General features: G+C 51.3%; 1 protein-coding gene across 7 annotated transcripts in view; it reads left to right on the forward strand.

Moving 5' to 3' along the window:
- Positions 1-23,273, forward strand: part of DNMBP (dynamin binding protein) — a 33,149-nt gene that overhangs the window by 5,600 nt on the left and 4,276 nt on the right. For 3 of the 7 annotated variants that reach the window (XM_030241440.2, XM_050976575.1, XM_018910740.3), the window contains 9 exons: positions 1,249-1,410; positions 2,811-2,989; positions 5,195-5,317; positions 5,866-7,791; positions 19,783-19,970; positions 20,588-20,687; positions 21,196-21,343; positions 21,856-21,873; positions 22,504-22,703. In XM_030241440.2, coding sequence (XP_030097300.2) covers positions 2,845-2,989; positions 5,195-5,317; positions 5,866-7,791; positions 19,783-19,970; positions 20,588-20,687; positions 21,196-21,343; positions 21,856-21,873; positions 22,504-22,703 — 2,848 coding nt within the window. In that variant the 5' untranslated portion in view covers positions 1,249-1,410; positions 2,811-2,844. Of the gene's footprint in view, positions 1-1,248; positions 1,411-1,496; positions 1,647-2,810; positions 2,990-5,194; positions 5,318-5,865; positions 7,792-10,544; positions 11,867-15,680; positions 15,829-19,782; positions 19,971-20,587; positions 20,688-21,195; positions 21,344-21,855; positions 21,874-22,503; positions 22,704-23,273 lie in introns of those variants that run through there. The other 4 variants (XM_030241441.2, XM_030241438.2, XM_018910741.3 and 1 more) reach the window with 4 other exon arrangements.

The raw sequence follows: 23,273 nt of genomic DNA on the forward strand, positions 1-23,273 counted from the left end.
CAATTCATGTCATGGAGCAAGCAAGCTCCATAAGACTGATTCACTACTTGCAAATACAGGGGCATGCTGTCTACACTCCAGTGGAGTCAGGGAGTGATCTTGCTCTTCTTGGTACTGCTGAGGGAACATTAGCCTGTTGGGATTCTTTTTTTGGCAGTTTCAGAAGTTGCTTCACACTTTCTTGCAAGTTGCCTCTCAGGGAGTGCTTTGGACGTGAATAGGTTAGTGGTTTATTATAACTGTAATTACTATATACATGCTGGAACTATTGCAGTCCTGCCTGTCCCTCTCTGTCTTCATCTCATTGGAAAATCTTGCACATTTTAATGATGAGTCCCCAGAGCTGCAGGTGTGTTAAAGGAAGTGACACTCCTGTTCTCATGGGTGGGATCAGTGGCAGGGCTGTATTCTCAGCACCAGTGACTGTAGCAAAGCCAGGTTTGGGTCTGCGGCACACTTACTGTAATCTTTGCATACCTCTACCCATTCTAACATTACACCTTTGACAGAAGACATACAAGAAATCTCACTATACCATCACATGTGCTCCTGGAGAAACTACCCCAAGACAGCAATTATGCCTGCAATATGTTTTTCCCTCTTTGTCCAGTGCTGCTGTGAGGTTTGAATATTCAGAGTATGGCAAGGATTCCTGGGAGCCTGAGCTCAGCTGGCAGCCTCTCTGGGGGTGGAGGGCAGCCTGGGTGCCTGCAAGGGGCTGCTGCTGTGCCTGTTGCTGCTGCTCCTGTTCCCATGAGAACATGCAGCAGCATCCCCCTGGCACCCCACCTCAAACAGCAGAAGGATCCTTACTTGTCTTTAGTATTTTTAAGCTAATTGATAGCTCTTCCATCTTTTTCCTTGCTCCACATGGCCATGTTTTAAATACTGTTACTCCTTCTGCCTCAGTGGGTTTCTGCTGTCCTGAACTGCAGCTCTTTGTGCTCCTGATTCACTCCAGTCCATTCATCTCTTTTTGGTGGCAGAGTGCTGTCTGCTGTTGGATATTGGGCTCTTTGTTTGTACAGCCAGCACAAAGCTGGTGACAAAGGGACAGCCTGTGTCCCAAGGAGCCCACGTGCGATGGGGAAGGCAGTGGAGAGCAATAGAGTGACAGACAGACAGGATGGCAGAGGTGAGGGTGGCCAGGGGCACAGCGTGCTGGCTGCAGCAGAGGAATGGCTGGGGGCGGGGAGAGACGTGATGAGGAAGCTGTTCCTGCTGAGTACAAACCCGCTTTGTTCCCAGGAGGTGCGTCGGACTGGATAAACAGAATGGTCCCGTCAGCAGAAATTCTTTCCCTGGATCCCCCACTGGCACTCTCACTGGAAGTTGGCTGCTCCTCGTTAGCAGGGACATATTTCTTCTGCCTGTGTTAGCTACCCCTCTTCCTGACTCTCCGGGGCTCAGGTGGGCTGTGTGTGGCCGTACGGGGAAAGGCTGCCCTTGGCGGGGTGGGGGCCGTGTGTTTGTGTTTTGTTGAGCTGTCACTGCTCTCTTTCTGCCCTTAGCTGGGCGGGGGGGTTGTCAAGCGGGGCTGACATGGGACGGGTGTCAGGGCTGGGCGGCGCTTGGAGCGGGGACTGCTCGCGGTGCGCTTGGAGCCGCTCTGGGGAGGGAGGAGAACGTGTCCCACGGCAGGGAAGGTGTGTCCAAACGGACGGAACGGGGGCTGGTTGTGATGTGGGAGGAAAGCAGCCTGTGCCAAGGGCGCTGGTGGGGAGGACGCCGATGTCCCAGCGTCGCAGAGGGCAGGGCTCTGAAAGCACCGAGGAGAGGTGCTGGCAGTGCTGTCCTGTGCCTGTATTTGCAGGGGGTCTGAAAGTGAAAGCAAACTCACTGGTCTGAGGTGAAGGTGAGGAATTCTGGTTGCTTTGGATGGATGAACCTTTCTGTTCCCATCCTGAGGAATTTGGGAGGAGGCAAAGGAGCAGCTTGAACTGCAGGACTGCTGCTGCCATGGTGCACTGTATTTCCCTGACAGTAAGGCCGAAAAGCAGAAATTATACAGAAGAGTGTCCTCAACAGCCACTTCCAGAATAAGGGGGAATCCAGGACATAGCCCTTGACAAGGAGGTCTTTGCCTTCTTTCAAGTCTCTGGCCAGGAGGAATTTTAGCCTTGGCTCCCAGAACCTTGAATGGGGTTTGTACTCTCATCTCAGTCTGACTTCTGCCTAGAGCCGTGGTGGGAGGCCACCCAGGGAATGTCTGAGCCAGGTACCTAGAAGGCAGTAAGAATATTTCTGGTCAGGTCTGAGAATGAGGATGGCGGTATGAGCTTGCCTGAGTGGACTTTGTGCCTCTTCTCTTGCTGGGCCAGAATTGTGGTGCTGGTTCAGCATGCAGTTCCTGTGGCCCTGAGTGGTGGCATGGGGTGGGGGATTCCTGTGCCCATCCTGCCAGAGAATGTGTGGTGGGATGTGCAGGTGGATGGTGCTAGCTGCCCACAAGGCCCTGTCAGGCTGAGCTGTGCCCCACATGTCAGGGAAATGCTGAGCTTCCTCCCCTCCTCTTGCTTCCTTCCTGATGGGAATTCACTTCCAAATTGCTTGCTGCTTGCCCCCCTCTTGCAACACAAACACATGATCCTACAGAGATAGCCACAGGGATGGGACAAGGCAGGTTAGACCATGGGGGCCGCACTGCTGCAGCCCCTTGGCTGCTGCGGCATGTTGCGAAGGGTTGGCAGGGAGCTCAGGACAGGATCTCCCCACATCTGCCTCTGTGCTCAGGAAGGGCTTTACTTCCTGGGCTTATCTCTGATAATTTCAGGTGTTTCTGGGTGCTGACAAATTTCTCACTGTCTCAGCCTTAGGCACTGACCTGCCTTCAGACCCTGCACAATGGAGGCTGGCTCTGTGGTGCGGGCAGTCTTTGATTTCTGTCCCAGCGTCTCTGAAGAGCTGCCCCTCTTCGTGGGAGACGTCATCGAGGTGTTGGCTGTAGTGGACGAGTTTTGGCTCCTTGGCAAGAAGGAAGGTGTCACAGGTAAGAGCTGGAAATACTTGCACCTGGGTCTGTCTAAGTGCCAGCTAAATGTGCACTCCATGAGCACATCTTCCCTTGATGGGAAAGGACCTGATTTGATTTACTGAATCTTTCATGGGCTTTGATTGGGACTGAGAGTGTAAGTTGCCACTGGTCTCCGGCCAGCTTTGTGTCAACTATTCAGACAAGCTTGTGTGTTGTTTTTTGAGAGAGGGTAGTGGAGAGTCAGTTCTCGAGGAGATAGGAGCTTCACAATACTGGTTGTTCCAGTCTCTGTGGAGAGCCTACCCATTTCCTGGCTAGTTTATGTGCTGACCTGCTGTGGCAGTGGAACGGGAGAAAGGAAACAGATGCACTCAGAGTGGAAATGCATCCACTCTGGAAACCACTCCAAATGACCTTGTCAGTGGAGATAGAATAACAGTGACCATGTGTCCCCCCCCAAGCCCTCTGACTCAGCCCCACTTCCTCCTTTCTGCTTCAAAGCATCTTCCTGCACAAATTGCCATCAATATCTAGGTGCCTGGAATGGTGTGCAAGTCTCTTAAACTTTTAGGGGGGTGTGAGAAACCTCTGAAGCAGCAGAATGCTCTTAGTGAAACACTAAGAGTCTCATAGTCTCTGTTTAGGCAACTCTTTCTCATCTTAATCCTGATGTTAAGAAGATGTGTGAGCTTTGGGGAGATGAAAGCCAGGCCACTTCAAAGCATAAGCCTGCCTCTGTCTTCAGCATGAGGGTGGGACTGATTTCATCCCTGGCTGTAGAGATGGGGCTGCTATTGTAGCAACAGTCTGGTCTCTCCTAACAGCCACAAGCTGTGTACTGTCTGAAACAAAGGTGGACAGGAGCACTTCCCTCCTGTGCTCCATTGGCATTGAATGAGCATCTGCCTGATCCTGCTGAAGTCACTGGGCAAGGATTATGTGTGCAGTTTTCAACAGAGATTTGTCTCCCAGCATAACTGGTGAGATTGTTATACAGAAGATGAAGCTATTCAGGAATAACAAACAGATATGTGTCGTGGCTCAAAGATAAGAAACACGCTGAAGTCAAACTGAATGTTTTTAATGACCTTTAACTCAAGACCCAGTTGCATTCCTGCTTTCCCTTGGAACAGCTGTTGTAGTTTTCTGCCCAGCTTTCTAAGTTAAAGTTATAGGGAATTGAAAAAGCACTTTAGAATAGAAGCTGTGGAGGTGTTGCAGCCTAGTACTCGTTACTCTGTGGAATAATTACTGTAACTCCATGTACAGTAATTCCTTTCTTAGAGCATTATGTTGTTTCCATGTAGAAAGCAGGAAATTAAGATAAGGAAAAAGAGAGTTATTTAAAACTGTGAAGGAAGCAGCAGAGAATAGCAAATGTCAAATTGCTTAAACACAGTGTAAAGCTCTGGGTGTCTAGGGTATGGTGTTTCCAGGTTTCATTAGAAAATATTTGGTGACCCAGAGGCAATGCTGGGTGTGGTACTAGCCCATACTTCATCATATCCCCTTGCATCAAATTACATAAGAAAGACATTTTTAGTGGTCTTTGCAGTGGGCTCTGCCATGTCATGTGCTCTCAGGACTGAAATTAGTATCTGATGGGTATCATCTGGTGGCCAACAAATGTGCCATGGTGAAACAGATACTCAGAATGACAGTGGGGAAGGTCCCTGGAGTCCCAGCAGTGCTGAAGCTGTGACAGAGGCTGTGATTCACAGGTGTGGCCATCCCATTCAGAGTGGCAGTCTGAATTCTGTGCTGACACTGCACAAGGGCCAAGCCCTATGGAGGAAGGAGCACCAAGTGGATTTGCCTAGTCAGAAGACACTGCTCCCATGATCCAGCACTACTGGATCCCTTAGTCCTCACCATGGGTCTGAGTTGGAAGGAAGCAGTTAGGGCAGAGAAAACCCAATATGTCTGTTCCTGGAAGCTCCATGCTGATGGCACAGTCCCAGTAATGCACACAGCCTGTGGTTGCCTGGAGTGAGCTAAGGGCTCAAAGCTTTTTGTTCTCTTTTAGCTCTTAAGAACTTAAAACCCCAGGAATTCCTGGCTCCCAAACTTGTTCTTCTTTCACCGGGCTATTGAGGCACCCAGGGTAACTGGGTATTTTCCTTTAGCAAGAGATGAATAGATCCCAAAATCTGGAAGGAGGGTGGAAATGGTGGTGGGTCACAGAAAAGACTCATTGCTGACAACTCATTCTCCTTTTAGGGCAGTTTCCTAGCAGCTTTGTTGAACCTGTGGATATTCCCCCTTTGAAGCAGGGCGAAAAACTGCTTGTTTGTACCAATGACTTCACATCTCAAGAGCCAGGGAGCTTGTCATTGCAGAGAGGTAATCTCCATTCCCTTCCTTTGCTTTGCACCTCAAAAGCCTCACCTGTCCTTCTGGATGGGTGAACCTAGTCACAGCATCCTGCCTAGAGTGACAGAAGAAAGAGGTGACTCTCCTAATTCCTCATGACATGGGTCATGTCAAATCCACCATGGTTCTCTAGGCTTTTGCCATTTGGATACAAGTTTCTCATGATCTCATTACTCATGAAACTCCAAAAATTAGCATCACCTGATCACAGTAAATTTACAATTGCCTCTTAACTGACCTCTAATCTCCAAATCTTAGACTTGCATTTGGGGGAGAATGAAAGCTTTGATGCACCTGCACAGCTTTGCAGCCAAACTGTGTATCTTAGATGTACAAGAGGCTGCTGATACTTCATGTCTTAATCCCATCCTATGTTTGTGTGCGTCCCCAGCATGCACTGTGCTATAACAGAGTGCCAGTCCTCACCCACCACCAGGAGGGAACATGGGGAGGCAGGAATAAGAGGTGGGAAGCAATAATGAGAACAGTTTTGAACTGTTGTGTCTCATTCTCTGCAGGAGACTTGGTGATCCTGGGGGGGTCCCTGGCCTCCAGCTGGCTCCAAGGCCGAAGCAGCTGGGGTTCCAAGGGCTTTTTCCCCTCATCATGTGTGAGGGAGCTGTGCCTTTCAGTTCGGAGACGTCAGCTGTCCCAGTGCCCTATCCTGGAGGTGCCTGCCTACTCCTTGGGCCAAGCCCAGGCCCTGATGGACCTGTCTGCTCAGCTGGAGGAGGAACTGGACTTCAGGGAAGGGGATGTGATCAACATTATTGGTGTCCCAGAGCCCGGCTGGTTTGAGGGTGAGCTCAGAGGCTGCAGGGGCATCTTCCCAGAGGGTTTTGTGGAACTGCTTACTCCTCTGCGAGCACCAGGAACCTCGGTGGATCCAGAGCCCACAGAGACTTGTGACACCAATGGGACAGTAGAAATGCCCCACAAAGATGACAAGGAGCCAGGGAGTACTTATGGTGTTGCCCTCTATCAGTTCCAAGCCCTGGAGTCCAAGGAACTGGATTTTGATGTGGGTGACAGGATTCGGATTGTAGGCATTCTGGAGGATGGCTGGCTGGAGGGGGAGCTGAGAGGAAAACGTGGCATCTTTCCACACAGATTTGTGAGGCTGGAAGCCTCTGAGGCTTGCATGGAAATGGTGAGTGCTGGGGATCTGCAAGGTGAAGGCAGTTGTGGATTGAACATCCATCAAGATTCAGAAATCACTTGCTCTGAAACTCCTCCTTTGCACCAGAAAGACAGGGAAAAGCAGGATGGCTCGGCTGCATATCCTGAGCCTGCCACCATTTTGTCTCACAAGGCAGGGAGGTCAGAGGGTCCTCTTGGCACTGACTTGAGACAGGCTTTTCCCAGCACAGGACAACAAGAGCTGCGTCCCGAAGGCACGGGCTCAATCCCCTCTAACCACGCAAAGTCAGTCAATGGCATTCTCCCCTCTGCTCAGCCTCCTCCACAGGGCAACAGGCCTGGCCAAGCAGGTGAGCTGGAGCCTGAGTGGACTACTTCAGCCACCCCAGGAAACTCAGAAACTCACTCCCCCTCTAAGCATGATGGAGACAGCCCCACTGTGCCCTTGCAGGCACCCCACTTCCCCCAAAATCCTTGCAGGAGCCAAGCGATTTCATCTGCCAATAGCTGGGCAGCATCTGAGCCCCAGGAGAGCCAGAGCAGGACCCAGGACCTAGACAATTGGATGGACAGTAAACTGGAGAAGTCCAAGCCCTGTTCCAGCTTAGAAGCTGCCCAGGTGAGCCTGGACACACGGGCTGGGACCTGGGGGGAGTGCTGCCCACTTGCAGTGCAGGGGGACAGCTGCACGGACCTGGACTCCAAACTGACGGAGCAACTGGCCCAGTTTGAGAAGAGCCTGTCAAGTACTGGTGCAGAGCAGGACAAGGTCTCCCGTCACTTCTCCATCTTGGACTACAGCTCTGAGAAGGACATTGTCCGTGGGTCTCCTGAATCTGTGTCCCACTCCAGGCAGGCAGAGAGGAGAAGGGCCCTGAGGCCACCCCCTCCTCGGCCCAGCAGCCTCGCGACAGCCGCTGTGCGCATGCAGGGTGGCCAGGTGCCCAAAGGCAGGGCTCTGTCCTTCTCAGTCAAACCCTCCCGGCCTGCGCCCCGGCCTCCAGCCAGCAGCCAGCGGAAAAATGTGGCCCCTGCGCAGCTTCAGCCCGGCATCCCAGAGCAGCGGGTGGAGGAGGGATGTGAGGACTTGACACAGGCAGGATCAGCCTCCTCCAGCTCCATCCTGCTGACTAGAATTGGAGAGCTGGAGAGAGATCTGGAGGCGTACAGCAAGACCCGTGCTGAGTTAAGCCTGATGCTGGAGGAGCAGCAGGATGAGCTGGTGAGAGCAGAGACCATGGAGAACCTTGATTTCTGTGACTCCAACATTGAGAGCCTCAGCATGGAGCTGCAGGAGTTGAGAGGTGAGTCTACAACAGCATGGGATGGGGAATGCTTTAGGAGCACAGGTGCCTCTGCTGTTTTACAGACACTGTTGAAGGCAGTTTTTATACCCTATAATTCTTGATTTTGATAATTTTGTAAGTACTGTTGCAGTATATATCATCATGATTTTGCCTTGGAGAATCACTATGTCTTTCTCTGGATATCCCTTTGCCCCGATCTTCCTCACCCCCTTTTCCTTCCAACTCTCCCATCTATTCCAGCCCCACCACACATCCAGAGCTTTCATCTTATCTACTCCCAGTATGTCCATGATGGAAAGCAAAACCACTGCTGCTGCAGTTCCAACCTCCCTGCCTCATCCTCTCTTATCTGTAGGGGAGTGAGCAGCAACTTCAGGGTGGCTTTGCTGGTGGTCCTGCAGTTGAGATTTGAGTTGACATAAGTGCTGTGACTGCTCTCAACCTGTCAGGACACTGGTTTTCCTGTGCTTTCTGCTCTGGGGCTGATACAGACCTGTGGGGATTTGTTATTCATATGAGAAGGGGTGCACAGAAGGGGACTGAACTTGACCTGGGAGTGGGATGGATTACTGGGCAAAAAGTAAAACCTGCCCCTGTGCTCCTGCCATCCATGAAGTCCGGGACAAGAAAATAGGACTATTCTGCTGGTAAAAGCAGCAAAAAGCTTACAATTGTGGCATATCTGTAGCTGAAAATGTGACTTTTGTTCTTGCACCCCAGGAAAAAACGATTATATCAGCACATTTGGTCTCTGAAACCTGAAGATGCCACATAAAGATCAGTGCTGTTAATTATGTTACACTTGATATTACAGTAGACAAATGGAAAGATGGACTCACACACATCTTCTCCCACAGTTCCTTCCCAGGCTTCTTCTAGGAGCTCTGACACTGCAGTTCTGTTAGTGAAACCCACGACATGCAGGAAATGTGGGCACTGCATGCGGGAGATGGAGTGAAATGCCAGCTCCAGCCTGGGAGTTACTCACTCTGACTTCATTGCCTCCATCCTCCCACTGCTTAATCAGCACTGGGGAGCCCAGGCACTTTGCTGCAAGATCATGTCAGAGGCAGAGCACATGGGAATGAAGGCTGGTATGGCTGCACCAGGAAAACAGGGTGACAAACAGCCTTCATGTCAGTGGTGTGCAAAAGGGATGCTTGGAAGGAGGCCTAGAGGATTTGAAGCTAGATGAAATAAGTTGAAGGTAGGAAGAGGAAAGTCTAGGCTGAATCTCAAGGGAAATTTTCTGATGGGATGGATCTTGCTGGGAAGTGCCTCCTACTGTCCCAGTGCTTCCTGACAGAGGACTGATCCTGTGGAACCTCTTGGATCCTGGAACTAGAAGTTTTAGACAAGAACTAATGCAGTATCCTGAAGCATCCTCAGGCTAGTATAATTTCAGTAGTCCTAGCGGATTTTTTTCCCATTCAGGAGACCTCTCTAGCCATGTGATAAAGATGTGTTCTACCCAAGCTCTGCCATGTCCCTTCTGACACATCTAATTGTGGCCAGAGAGCCCAGCTCTGGTGCAGCAGGCAGAACAGTAATTTGGTGTTGCATCAACTCAGCAAAACGTGTTTGTGGCATGCCTGAGACATGACCTCTGCCTTACTGTTAGGAATGTGGAGACACTGGAGGCAGAAAAGCTCTCACTAAGATTTGACCAGCAACCAAAGCAGGGCAGGCATAGTCTAATAGGGGAAATAGTTCATAGTGGGGGATCCAGCCCTTCAGTGTATCTTTTGGGAAGCCAGAGGAAGAGTAGAAAATACGTGGTTTTCTACAGAAAGTATTTAAAATCATCAGGTTGCTTTTTTGGTATGTCTTATGAGCACACTGGTTTCACTGATCACCAGGCTGGGGCAGGATTAGTGCTTGCCCTCCTGCAGTTGGAGTAGGAGAGTACATTGGTTTTATTTTTGTCTTCTACCAGCTGAGGGCATGGGCTCTGCGTTCCTAACAAGCGTTGCAAGAACCTGAGACATGGATGAAATCTACAGACTCTCATACTCTCTGTCAAGGGCATGCTGTGGTTGTCTCTTGGTTTCTTACAGGAGCTCTGTGTTTGGCATGGAAACCTGGGAATATGTTGTGCCCTGCAGCGAGAAGCATTACTGGAGTGTGTATTTTTCTAGCCTTCTGGAAACTTATTTGCTGTGTTGGCACCAGACTCCATAACCCAAGTAATCCCTTCAAGCCTGTTCCTGTCAGCGGGCAGACCAGCTGCTCCCCCTGGAGCAGGGAGCCATGCAGCTGTGACTGCATGGCACTCTGGAGGCACTGGTCTGTCTTGCAGGGAGCAGCTCCTTTCCTGGGCTTCATGTGACTGTGGTGCCGGCTGGGAAGAGGATGGGCTCAGCATCAGGGTTTAGTCAGGGGCAGCCTGAAGGCCTCAGTTTGCCCCAGCAAAGTGTGGAGCAGAGCCCAGCCTCTTCTAGACCACGTTGTTTCCTCCATGCCATCAGGGGTGGAAAAAAGAAGATTTGGTAGAAGATCTGGTATCCCACCTCTGCTCTGTGGCTTCCTGCGGTCTCACACATGCTCTGTTTCCCTTCCCTGAGGACATTGGTCTCAGGGCAGGGCCTCTGCATGCTCCAGTGCCCTCCTCCTCCCTGCCTCAGAGCTGCCTGCGGAGAGGTTTTGGCAAAGCCGTGGAGCCGGTTTGGGCGGTGCAGGCCTGCCCAGCCTGGCTCCTCTCCTCGCTCAGGGCTGGTTACTGATTACTTTGGGCAGCAGGTGGAGGAGGCCAGGACTGCCAGTGATTGGGCCCCTGCCTTTGCTGGCTGGTTTCAGGAAGCAGCACCTGCATTTCACTTGGGACGGGAGTGCTGGGGCAGAGTGGAGAAGCGCCGTCAGCCTGGGGTTGGGCTCAGGGTGCAGAGGGTGAGGGGAGCCAGCCCCTGTGCCACACCCCACAGGACTATGTGCACCAGTCCTTAGAGGAAACGCTGCATGGAGGATCCGAGACAGGAACCGCGGCTCCTCATCTGGGAATATGAGGATTGTTGTGCTGTACGGAGACGGGACGTGGCTGGCGGCAGCGACACACCCAGGGCAACAAGGAGGCCGTACCCGGGCAGCCGAGGAGCAGACAGTGGCTGGGACGGTTCCAGGAGACAGGAGGATATCTCCGTGGACCAACAGAGCAGGAATGGAGACTGCAGAGGTTTTTGGAAGGGGCAGATGCAGTACATGGACTGCAGGAGAGCAGACAATGTTTGGGAAGGCAAAAGACAGGACATAGAGGACAGAAACTACAGGGCGTACGAGAGGGAGGGTGTTCAATACAGAAACTGCAGTTCTGAGATAAGAGGAGGGCGGAACAGAGAGGACAGAGTACCTGGGCAGTACAGGGAGAGAGGAAGGCAGTATGGAGAGGATAGAGGCCTTGGAGACTTTAGGGAGGGGGGAAGATGGTATCAGGACTACAGAGATCCTAGGGACTACAGTGAGCATGGAAGACATTATAGGGAAAAGGAACTGGGGCACAGGCAAGAGAGGAACTCTGGGGAGTATAAGGAGAGGAGAAGGCAGTATAGAGAGGATGGAGGCAATCAAGTATATAGGGAAGGGGAAAAGTGGTATAGAGATGATGGAGGCCCTAGGGCATATAGAGAGCAGGAAAGGACACATGTAGATATCAGGGACCAAGTAGATGAAAAAGACAGTGAACAGCACAGGAGGCCCAAAGGCCGTGTCATGGACCATAGCAGTCCAGACAGAGGTTGTGAAGTTCTTGCATTTGCAGTCAGGTCCTCAGGAGATGGTAGTGTGAACCTGGGCTCAGGTACCTGCTACCCACAGTTCGAGACATGTGTCATTGACTCTGACAGCTGTGGGGAGCTGGAAGGAGAAGGCCCAGGGCCTGGCATGCCAGCCAAGAGCAGCAGTGGAGCAGAGCACTCGAGGGTACGCACGGGCCGGCCCGACTGGAGCCGGGTCTGGGAGCAGGAGGCCGAGGAGTCACACAGGGTGGGCTCTGTGCTGCAAAGAAACAGCTTCTACAGACGGACGGCTCCCAGTGCCCTGCGGCACTCAGAGTTTGTGCAGACCAGGAAGAAAAACCCAGGTACACAGGGAAATGGTGGGCAATTCCCTTGGGTGTGCCTTCACCCTGCCCTGGCACCAGGGCAGCACTGGGAGTCTGGTACACGTGGGTGGCCAGCACAGCCAGCCTCTCACAGGAAGGCTCCTCCCTGGGATTTAGTGAAATAGCATCATGGTTGTCACCCTTCCGTGCAGCCTCTGCAAGGGGATTTTGCAGAGGCCCAGGTGGGAGGGAAGCACAGGTGACACAGACTCAAGGCTATCCTTTCTGTTGCTCCTGCATGGTTTTGGTACACCCTAAAACTTGTGGCCCTGGTTTGTCTGCTCTCTCAGAGGAGGTTCCTCATGAGGGAGAGGGTGAGATGCTGGGGTTATTTCCACTGCCTCTTTATAACCCAGCATTAACAGATTCTGTAGGAACCAATTCCTGAGCATGAGTATGGCAGCTGTTCACAGGCAGCACAAAGCAGGAAATAGAGGAAGCTGTTGAAGCACTTAGACATATGCAGAGAGCAAGTACTCAGAGCTGCATAATTCACCTGGGCAGGATACCTCCTTGCTGGGGGGCTGTTACCAGTGGGAATCTCTTGCACTGTCACCCCTCAGTACTGGAGTGGTCCCTTGCCTATGCTACAACAGTTGCATTCCCTGTGTCCTGGGTCCCCAGGCCATCTCCAGGTCTCCAGTCCCATCAAATAGCACCCTGGAGCTGCAGAATTACCAAAGTGGAAGGTTTAAGCTGTCTTGGTGAAATCATTCCCTTGACACTGTGGCTGTGTCAGAGTCAGCTGCAGACAGATTTGTGCAGCTTGGCTTGTTGGTGCAAGAATGTTGGTGGGGGTTGAGGGGAAGTGGCAGCAGGTGCTGGGGTCTGGGCAGAGGGACAGAAGGAGCCCTTCTTGATGGACAGGCCTCCATGTGTCTGAAAACTTGTTTGTTCCTGTGCCCTTTCTGCCAGCATGTGTCTCATGTAGCTCTGTGTGTGTGAAGTCTCCATGAAGTGGGATTGAAATGGAGAGGAAAACTGCAACAGCCAAACTGATGGCAAAGCTGGAGGCAGTGCCTACTCTGCCTTAGCAAGAAATCTGCCCTCTGGAGATATTTGATTAAGCAGGCTCCAATGGCTGCATTTCTGCACTCTCAGGCCACTCTGTCAGGGTGGGACTTTGCTCAGCTGCGTCCCTGGGGTGAGGAAAGGGAGAGGCTTTGCGGTGCTAAGATGTCCAAAGGGCAGCAGGGGAGCCAGGAGGAGGCCAGGAACAGAGTGGGATGGGAAATGGTCCACAAAGCTTTAGGAGGCTGGAGCAATGCTGGCTTCTTCAGCTTTTGCAAGAGTTGAAGGGACAGACTGTGATGCCAAGTAAAAGCTTATGCTCTTCAGGATTATAGGATTCTTCTCCACTGTGGCAGGCTCGGGGCATGGGAGTAGCTGTGAGAGGTGCAGGGCAGGATGCTCTTATCATCTGCACCAGTGTCTCACAGCAGAACAGGAGAGGTGGAAGCTCCAGGTATTTCAGACACTGTCTGTCCATCCTGTGGCCTTTTTCTGGCTGCAATTGTCTGTTACTTTCCTCCTCTTGCCCTGCTGGGGCACAGTGCTGGACCAGCAACATCTCTCCTTGGCGTGCTTTGCTGCTGTAGCTGCCTCAGTGTGAGATCCCACCAGCACCTCCCTAAAAGAGCTCCCATTGTGCTTGGCAGCAGACACCTCCTGTGCAGCTGGCAGGCAAAAGTCAGCTCTGGTTCTCCCTTAGTGTGTGCTCCAGGCACCTTTTCTAATGCTGTTTACTCCTCTAACAGGTTCCTCCTCCATCCACTGAGTAACAGAATTTGGGTCTTTAAAGCCCCAGTAGAGATCATAGAATCATAGAATGGTTTGGGTTGGAAGAGAACCAGAGGGGCATCTAGTTCCAATGCCCCTGCCATTGGCAGGGATGCCACACTCTAGATCAAGTTGCCCAGGGCCCCATCTGGCCTGCCTTGAATACTTCCAAGCCAGTACAGACGATCTTTTCTGTTTGCAAGGTTATCACACTTCTTACAGATTTCTGTGCAGTGTAACTGGGTGACATCTGCTTGGTTAGAGCACCTCTTCTGGGATAAGACTCAGATGTGACTGCCTGACACATCAACAGGAGGACTCACCTGTCATAGTTTTGCTGCTTAGTCACCATCATTCTTAAAGGTTTTGCATGCTAATGTGTTGCATTTCAGCAGCAACCCCAACCTTTTTCTCCTAAATTAGAGCTTTTTAGTTGATGGATATTCTTCTCGGGCAGGTACTGTAATTAAGTAATTTTTCAGTCTTCAATTCTTTGTAGTGAATGGAGTCTTAAAATACCCATGTCAAAGACTCACAGGAAGGCCTTTAAGTGTTTATTCTTCCTGATGCTCACTCATTTTTCAGTTCAGACTCTTTTAAAACAGTGGACTTCAGAGCTGGGTGAGGCATTCTGGGTGGGTATCAGCATTAGTTTAACTTGCTATGCTCCTGTGCCCTTGTCCAAAACCCCAGTAGTCTTCTGCAACATTCAGGGAACTCCTGTGAAATTTTGTCTGATCAAGCCAAAAAATTACTGCCCAGAATACAGTCCTGTGTGTGGCTGTGTTTCTTGTTCCCATTAATACATTAATGCATTTGTCTGCATTAAACCTGCATGGTTTGAATAATTCCATCTTATTCAGGGTACCCTGGATCACTCAGTGACTCATATGCCTCATCTTTATTTGTGATCCTGTTGAATTGATCCTCACTTCTCTACATGACAGCAGTGATTTTCCATTTACTCTATTATGTGGGATTAACTAAATTCTGGGAAACCTGTTCAGAAATTACTTCTTTTCTGGATAGTCTCCACTCCACTGGCAGTGGATTTTCAAGGTGGTTTTTGGGGTTTTGGTTTTTTGTTGTTTTGGGTTTTTTTTTCCTCTTTTTGCTTTTTAGAAAGAAATGAGCAGAAAATTTATTGTATAATTCTGCCTTTTTGCCAGGTTTGCCAAAAATTGTACTCTCTGCCTGCTTGTGGGATTGTGTCATTGTAGGATTTCCTTTGTCCTGGATGGAAATAAAGGTCCATTATAAAGTAGCATTTTATTTCCTCATTTAAAAGATGAAAACTGAATTCTAGCATCCATGGATTTTTCTTGATGTCTTTCTTTTCTCATTTTTCTGTGGTGTGTGTATTATCTGGCTTACTATATTCATTTATATATTTATATTTGCTGTCTTTATTGAAGCACAGATGCAGGACAGACTTTTCATCAGTACTGTTCTCTTCATGTTTTTTGGATTGTATATTTAAAACATCCTTTTTAAGAACTTTCATCTGTCATTCTTTTGTCTATCAGTAGTTTTGCTCACACTTTCGTTGATGCCCTGCCTCAGTTTTAGCAGCTTAGCCCTTTTACACCATCATATTACTTCACTTTTTTCTATGTCAATGGTTGGAATCATCCTCTGGTCACATTGAATGCCATGGGGCTGGTCTGGGCAACCAGAGGCAGTTTGGGGCCATGGTTGTGGTCTTATCTGGCACAGAGGCATCCCAGCCAAGCTCTGCATTAGGCATGTTTGGGACACCAAGCCGCTCCAATGGCCCGGAGAAGCATCCCTGTTCTGCCCCTCTTCAGCTCCCTGGTGTATTACCAATGTCTGGAGTAAAAGTTTTCACCCCAGCCAGATCCTGCTCCTGGCAGCCAGTTTAGCCTTTTGCTCAGATTAATTATTCCCTGCCCTGGTTTCATCGCCCCCCCCTCTCATGGTCGGCAGTGGCTCCTCCTCCCCTGGCCTCCACATACTTCAAATATTTGCAGCTGGTTTGTTTTGTCCTGAGTCAGTGCTTGCCTGTGCTGAGCTGTGGGCCCGGGGCCGGGCTTGCCTCGCGGCTGGGAGCAGCTCCGCCGGAGATTCCTGGGATTGTCCTGGGCGCTGATGGGCGGCACGTCCCTCTCCAGGGAGCGTTCGCGCCTGCGGGATGCTGCCAGGTGAGCCCTGAGGAGCAGCAGCTGGGGGGCGAGGCAGACCTTTGGGTGAGCCCTGCAGCATAGGGGTCGTGCATCCCGTTGGATCTGTTCTTTGTGGCTCAGCTCTGCTCCCAGAGCGGGGCAGGGAAGACCTCTAATTGTGTGCTCCCACTAGGAGGTTGGGTAATGGCAATTCAAAGTTTTCGTTAATTGTAAGAAAGTTGATGACAGCAGCATTTCTCAGATGAGCAGGATGAGCCGTGTGACTGCAATAGCAAACCACAGCCTCCCCAGGAAGGGCAGAGGTGGGAGTGCGCTCCGTCTTCACACCTCATTGCCAGGGCTGGCTTAGGAGCTGCTCTCATGGGTCCAGGAGGGGTACTAGCAAAGCTCAAAAGCAGGTGCTCCTGGGAGGCTCCTCAGACCATCAAACCGAGGAGAAACAGAATCTGAATCTCTGAAAATTGTGATTGAGAACATTGTTTTTGGAAATGTATTTCTGAACGCCTATTTGGCAACTGTGTCATGGGTAAACATGAATTTGTCACTGGACTGGAATTTGTTGGCTTCATTGAAAATACGAGTCATATTCCTGCAGGCCAACAAAGCCCATTCAAGCTGTGGTGTATATCTTAGCATCTCCAAAGTTGATGGGCATGGTGAATCAAATTGAAAGGTAACATCTAAATAGAAAATCTGTGGAGTAAAATGGAGATGTGTTTAAAAAAATACTTACTAGGTGACCAAAATCCATAGCAGTGAAATTGGTGGGTTTAGTTAACTGCTTAACAAGCCTCATTTAGCGAAAGCTGCTATTACTAGATATACAAGAATGTGACAAACGAGAAAAAATAAACTCATGGCAATTAACAGAGATAGTATGAAATGCAAAAAGTGAGAGTTTTTAAATGCATCAGAAACAAACACTAAGTAATACATATGGATCAGATATAAGAGCCAAATATTACAAATAAATTCTTTATTTTAATATTTTGAGTAAGTGTTTGGAAAGAAGTAGGACAACTTTTGAATTCATAGCTGAAGGAGGATGCTGGACTAGTGATAAACAACAAGAGTTCTAGAAGACTTGACTGAATGTAGCCTTGTTTTTGAAGGAGTCTTAAAATGTTCAGAAAGGGCAAGAAGGCCAGAGGAGAATTAATTTGTATGAGTTTTCAAAATCATGCAAATACTGATGCAGTGTAAGTGGGTGGAACTGATGCCCAGCATTGTGCCTGGTCATCCAGGCTGAGCTGATAACTACTGTGGGCTTAAAATCTGTGCAAGGAAGGATTTACTTTCCCTTCCATAGGCAGGGACTTGAGACTTGCCAAAGAAGGGTGTCATGGAGCTGGCAATCTCACAAGTCTGGTTTGAATCCTTGCCACAGGGTACTTTCTGTAAGGGCCTGACCTAGATTTACTTGCCTGGGGTTTGCTTGGTGGAGCGTGGGGAGCTGCTGCATTTGCCAGCAGTGCTGGGCATCCCCAGCTCTGTTTTGGGGAGCTGGAGCCAAGCACATGGTGTGACTGCAGTTTAGCTATGGCTAAGGCTGGGAGCACAGTAGGATTGTTTGGTGATGCAATAAACTCCCGAGGTGTCCTGTACAAAACTTAACGTGGGGGCATTTTTCCTGGGGCTAAATAGAAAATCCTGTTCTTCGACCAAAGAAAATGTAATCTTTTCCATTTATCTTCCCAAATGCTGCTGTATGGGTCATTTCTGGCTGTGATTTTGGCTTGTCTTAATTTTCAAGATTCTTCCCAGCCCCTCTGGGTTTCACACACCTGTTTGCATTGCAAATTAACACCTTCCTGTTTCTTCCAGGCTGCCTTCCCACTTGAGCTTGCTCTCCTGCAAAACAAATGCCATGCCTTCTTTAAAATCACTCATTTGTTGTTACTTCATTAACTCCCTGAGCCACAAAGACCTGCTGACTGTATTGTCTTAGTGTTTAGTTGTCCCTCCTGTACGTTTTTCTACTCCTATCCTGTTCAGGCTCCCAGTGCTGTGTCTAGGGATATCCCTGTGGGCATTTATAGAGGACCTTGCACAGCAGGCCCCAGTCTGCTCCTGAAACTTCGCAGGTGCTGTGGAAATGCGAAGAGCAAAACCAGTTAAACCCAGCATCTGCTCGGAGGCCCTCCTTGTGGATTCCTGCTGCATTTGAGTTGATGAAGTTCATCACTGAGGACTGCTGGAAAGCCAAGACAGTCTCTGATGGGGTTAGGCTTAAGGATACTTGCCAGTAGGAATCAGTGAGGCCTTTTCTTCCCAGTGATTGCCTACTAAATGAAGTGCTGGTTGTGTCACTGAATCCTCCTCCATGGAGCTGGTTGTTTTGCCTCTCCCCAGGCTAGATTTCAAGGCAGGGCAGCAGAGATGCCAGCTTAGAGAGACAAATATCTTCCCTCCCACATTGAGGGCATCTTTGTTTCAGCTGGGTTTCCCATTTGCCAGGCTGGCAGTGGGAATGATTTTGAAGTTGTTCTTTCTGCAGAGAGGCACAGTGGTTCGTCCTCAGTTTGGATAGCTCTAACAACTTGCTGTTTGGTGCTGATGCTCCTGGTTTCTGCCGAGGCTGCTCTGCAATGGGAAGGGCCAAAAGGGCTGGCATGGTTTCAGATAATCATGGGCTGAGTCAGTGTCTCAGCTTGGCTGTCTTTTCTTTCTCGGATTGCTTTGGTGTGAAGACCCCGGCCTGGGGGAGCAGTGGACAGGATGCTTAGACTGAGGCAGCAATTTTGCCATCCCACGTTTCATGCTGCCGTGCTGGGTACTGCCATCACCCCAGGAGCATGGCTGGGGGCTGCTTGCAGCCTGCCCAGCACCTGGGCAGAAGCGGCTGGGAGCAGGGGGGGTTCTTAGGGCTGTGCACAGTCGGTACTGTGGTGCCAGGATAATCCCAAGCCCTGCTGCGTGTTCCTGGGATTTAGCAGGGCTGAGCCTCGGTTGTCTGACGCTGTTACCAGAGGTCAGGGAGCTCTGGAAGTGCTTGTCCTGCAAAAACATTCCTAGAAACGTCTGAACTGGGGCATGTCTGCAGCTCTAAAAAAAATTCTGCGGATGGAGGGCAGCTGGGGCTCTAGACGTAGCAGACGGCGCGTTTGTGGAACCAGCCATTGACATGAAATGGGGTACCCGAGGCAGGCTGGCGCTGCAAGGGGCTCCGTGCTGCCCTGGAATGGGGGAGCCCCGAGTGTTCCTGGCCTCAGAGGGGTGACCGGGGAGGCGCGGGGGGAGCGCTGTGGCCGCGGTTTCGGTGTGGGGGCGCAGCCTTTAAACGCAGGCAGGTGGGGCAGAGAGCGGCGGGGTCCAGGAATCCGCGGGGGGATGAAAAGTCTCAATGGAAGCGGAGGGGGCTGGGCCGGCCCGGGGCCGCAGGTGGCACCGAAAACCAGGAGGAGAGGCGGCCGCGGGGGTCCGGACGGGGCCGAGGAGCGCGGCCCACAGCCCCGGGCCCTGCGGGCGGGGCTGCCCTGCCCGGCCGTGCTGGCCGGGCTCCAGCTCCAGGCTTTGCCGGCGGCAGCAGCGCTGCGGTGCCCGGGGCCCTCCACGGCCATTGAGATGGAAATACCCCGGGCCTGGAGAATGAAGAACCTGTTCCCAGCCTGAGGGAGGGGCTGCCGCCATTGCCTAGCGGGGACTTCCCTGCGTGTCTGCAGCTTCCCGGAGCCGCGGGGTGGGAGAGGAGCCAGGCCCCGGCCGGCATCAGGGCAGACCGTCTGGAGCAGGTTTGTTGCCCGCCGTGCCGCTGCCAGGGCTTTGCGGCGCTCCTGCTGCTGTGAGGGTGGGCTGTGGGAGCAGCCGGGTCTCCCTGCAGCCCTCGGGATGGCCTCTCTGGAAGGGCCCTTGGACTCGCAGTAGTGCTGGTTTTCAGTCTCATGGGTTACATGTGTAGCAGTGCCGGTGCTATTTGTCTCCTGTCCTTGTATCCTTGCTGGAGCATGCTGATCTCAGTTATCTGTCTTGCAGAGATGACTCTCCTGTCCTCCCAGACACCATCCCTTGAGCCATCCTCGGCCGCCACTGAGAGCGCAGAGCAGAGGATGCTGGAGAAGAGGACCAAGGTTATTGAGGAACTGCTCCAGACAGAGCGGGACTATATCAGAGACCTGGAGATGTGTGTGGAGAGGATCATGGTGCCCCTGCAGCAGGCACAGGTAGGAGCTAGGAAAGGAGGGGACACTGTGGTGCAGCACTGGTGGATTGGGGTGAGAATACTGAATCCATTCAGTTCTCAGAGGGGACTACGCAGCACGAGAGCCCATAGAGGAAATTAAAGGTATTCCAAGGGGAGGAGAGTGGTTACCACAGTTCCCTGCACTTGTTGCAATAAGCCCATCTGCTTTGAGATCCTGCTGAACCCTCATCCTTGCTGGGAATGAGAGACCTGGCAGCAAGTATCATTCATTGAATTTTTTGGTGCAGGAAAAGTTTCTCTTTGTTTGGTTATAGGTTACGTTGATTGACAGGAGAAATAAGATATGGGGTCTTGGCATGGGGACAGATTTAGTGGGAGGAAAAAGAGAAAACCCGGTGAGCAGAGGCAGGGGTGGAATTGCTGGGAAAGAGAAGGACACATAAGGAGTGAGAGTTTCAGTGCACTGAGGACAAGGGAGCATGTACAGGAGTCACTGTGATGAGAGGAGGTTGCACCAGATGCCTGCTGTGAAGCTGAGGACTGATGGGTTGCAGGGGGGCAATGGGGGGGGGGGGGGCTGTTGAGTCTAACTGGGACATGTTCCCCATCCAGAACATCTCTTTTCCTCTTCACTAGATGCAGAACATAGACTTTGAGGGCCTTTTTGGAAACATCCACATGGTAATAAACTTCTCCAAGCAGCTGCTGTCCGCCTTGGAGGCTTCAGATGCCATCGGTATGAGTTCTGTTGTTACCTTTTCTCAGAAGGCTGGGATGGGCATTGCTAGTGGCAGGGCATAACAGTTTAAATGATGGGAGAGGATCAGTGGGACTGGGCTTTCTTCCTGCTGGTACCCATCACCATTCATCATCAACAGTGAAGCCAAGGAGATCTGTGTTGCCCCAGGGGTCACAGTGCTCAGACACAGTGCCTATGGTTGTCCATGACCCTTTGCCCCAAAGTGCTGCCAGCTTGAGCCATTCATGCCTTGGGCTGCCTGTGCCTTTGCTCTGTGGCTCCTGTGACCAATGTCTCCACTGCTCCCCCTGGGAGACCTGGATTGATTCAGCTCTCTGTGTTGGTGGGTGATGAGGAGGGATCCTGCATGCTGTAATAGAGCTATTTTCTTGACCTGTGTGTGTGGAATGGGGATACCAGGTGCCTTATCAAGAGACACACCAGTGTTTTTGGAGGCAGCTGGGGACCAGGAGACTCTGAAGTCCTGCTTTGCTGCTGTCTGTAGGACCAGTGTTCCTGACACATCGTGCAGAGCTGGAGAGTGTCTACAGGGTGTATTGCCAGAACCATGATGAGGCCATCGCACTGCTGGAAACCTATGAGAAAGATGAGAAGTTGCAGAAACTACTTTTGGACCTGCTGGATAGCCTCAGGTTTGAGCCTCCTCAGGTGGCAGCCACCAGGCTGGGATAGGGGGATCAGCTTCCATCATCCCTGCCCCTCTTCAGCAGTGTTAAGATAGTTCAGGTGGTGACTGGAGAGGGTCTGACGGTGGCACTGTGTAGTTCACCAGGCTCTGGGTTAAATGGCCCCCTTACCCAGTGCACACCTGCTGGGAAACCTGTAGACCCCATTAAAATCTGCATAGAAGCCACCAATGTATAGAGAAGGTTCTGGACTTAGGGCTCCTGGTCCCCAAACCCTGAGCCACCATGGCTGCTGAGGAAGGAGCTGCTTTGCCTGGCTCAGTGAGTGCCAGGCTCCAACTTGTGGAGATAACTGCCCCAGGAGCCAGCAGTGCCGATGGCTGCTCTGGGAGGACAGGGCTGCCCACTGCCCTGGCAGCCTCACTGGGCAGGGCATAGACACTGGCTGTGGGACTGCACACCTGCCACCCCATTAATCCTTGCTTTTCTTTGCTTTTTGGCACTCTGTGGGCCGGCAGGAGCCTGTACAGTGAATGGTGAGTACTTCCTCTTAGTCCCTGCTTGTCTGTCTGTGTTGGTCTGGCCATGCCCTTGTAACTAACCTTCTGCCACAGGCTGGGTGCATGCTGGGCTGCTCTAACAGTGCCTTGTGGAAGCATGACTGGGAGGACAGGGGTGCCTGTGGCATCATTGCAGCAGAGGCGGTGGGTGGGCTGCACAGGTAGGCAGCACAAGTGATGAGGTGAGGGGAAGTCTTGGGCAGGAAACAGAATTTGGGAGCCCTTAGCCCCAAGGAGCCAGGAAAGCCCTGCAGTGACTGCGGTCCTGCAGTCAGTCTGTCCTGCACTGGAGGACAGATCTGGGCAGTTGGTTGGTGGAACAGCATCTGAAACACGTGGCTCTCTGGCAAGTATGAGGCTGTGCCTATGTGGGATTTCATGGTGGGTCTTGTAATGAAGAGGATCCTGGCTGGGAAGTATCACCTGCTGTGAGTGAGGAGCAGAAACCTGGGGTTGATCTGAGAGCACCAGGAGTTCAGGAGTGCAATGAATTTGGACATAAGGGTGGCTTGATGTAGGGAGTACAGTAGATTTAGAGGTATTGGAGAATGTGTGTGGCAGAGCCAGACTGACATCTGGTACATCTCCTTTGTCCTGACTTTCCAGGGGTTGCACAAACTACATTAACCTGGGCTCCTTCCTCATCAAGCCAGTGCAGAGGGTGATGCGGTACCCGCTGCTGCTGATGGAGCTGCTGAGTGCTACCCCTGAGGCTCACCCTGATAAGGCACCGCTCACGGCTGCTGTCCTCGCAGTTAAAGAAATCAACGTCAACATCAACGAGTACAAGCGCCGGAAGGACCTGGGTGAGGAGCTGGGCAGTGCTGGGCACAGAGAGACAGGAGTGGGTGTGCTGAGGTCAGTGTCTGCTGGCCACTGAGCCTTAGCTGGCAACCATGGTCATGGAGGAACTCTCACTGCTTAGGGGAGTTTAGCCCCATCACCTTTGTAAGTGCCCTTCAAGCAGCTGCTAGTTGTGAGCAGATTCCCTTCTGCTTCCTCATGTCCAGCCTACCTGGCTCCCCGAGCTCTCCTCATGGATTAGGAGATGTGGTTCTCCCACATCGCTCATGGCCTTCAGGCACCAAAACTAAACACAAGTACCCAAGTGTAGCCTCCCTGGGGCTGAACAGAGGGAGAAAATTACTCCCTTTGATACCTGCTGGCCACCCTCCCTGTTTTCCCTTTAACAGTCCACAGTTTGTGCAAATCTGACACTTTAGTCTTTCCTCATAGCCCCATTGAAGCTGAGGTGACAGAGGCTGCATGTAATGATTGCTTGTATTTGCTAAAGAAGCAATATAGACACCTTCTGTATGATGAGGGACTACTGTACATCATCTCCTATGTCATCATATGCTGGCACTATGCATAAT

The sequence above is a fragment of the Serinus canaria genome, chromosome 6 (genome assembly GCF_022539315.1).
Source record: "Serinus canaria isolate serCan28SL12 chromosome 6, serCan2020, whole genome shotgun sequence".
Lineage (NCBI taxonomy): Eukaryota > Metazoa > Chordata > Aves > Passeriformes > Fringillidae > Serinus > Serinus canaria.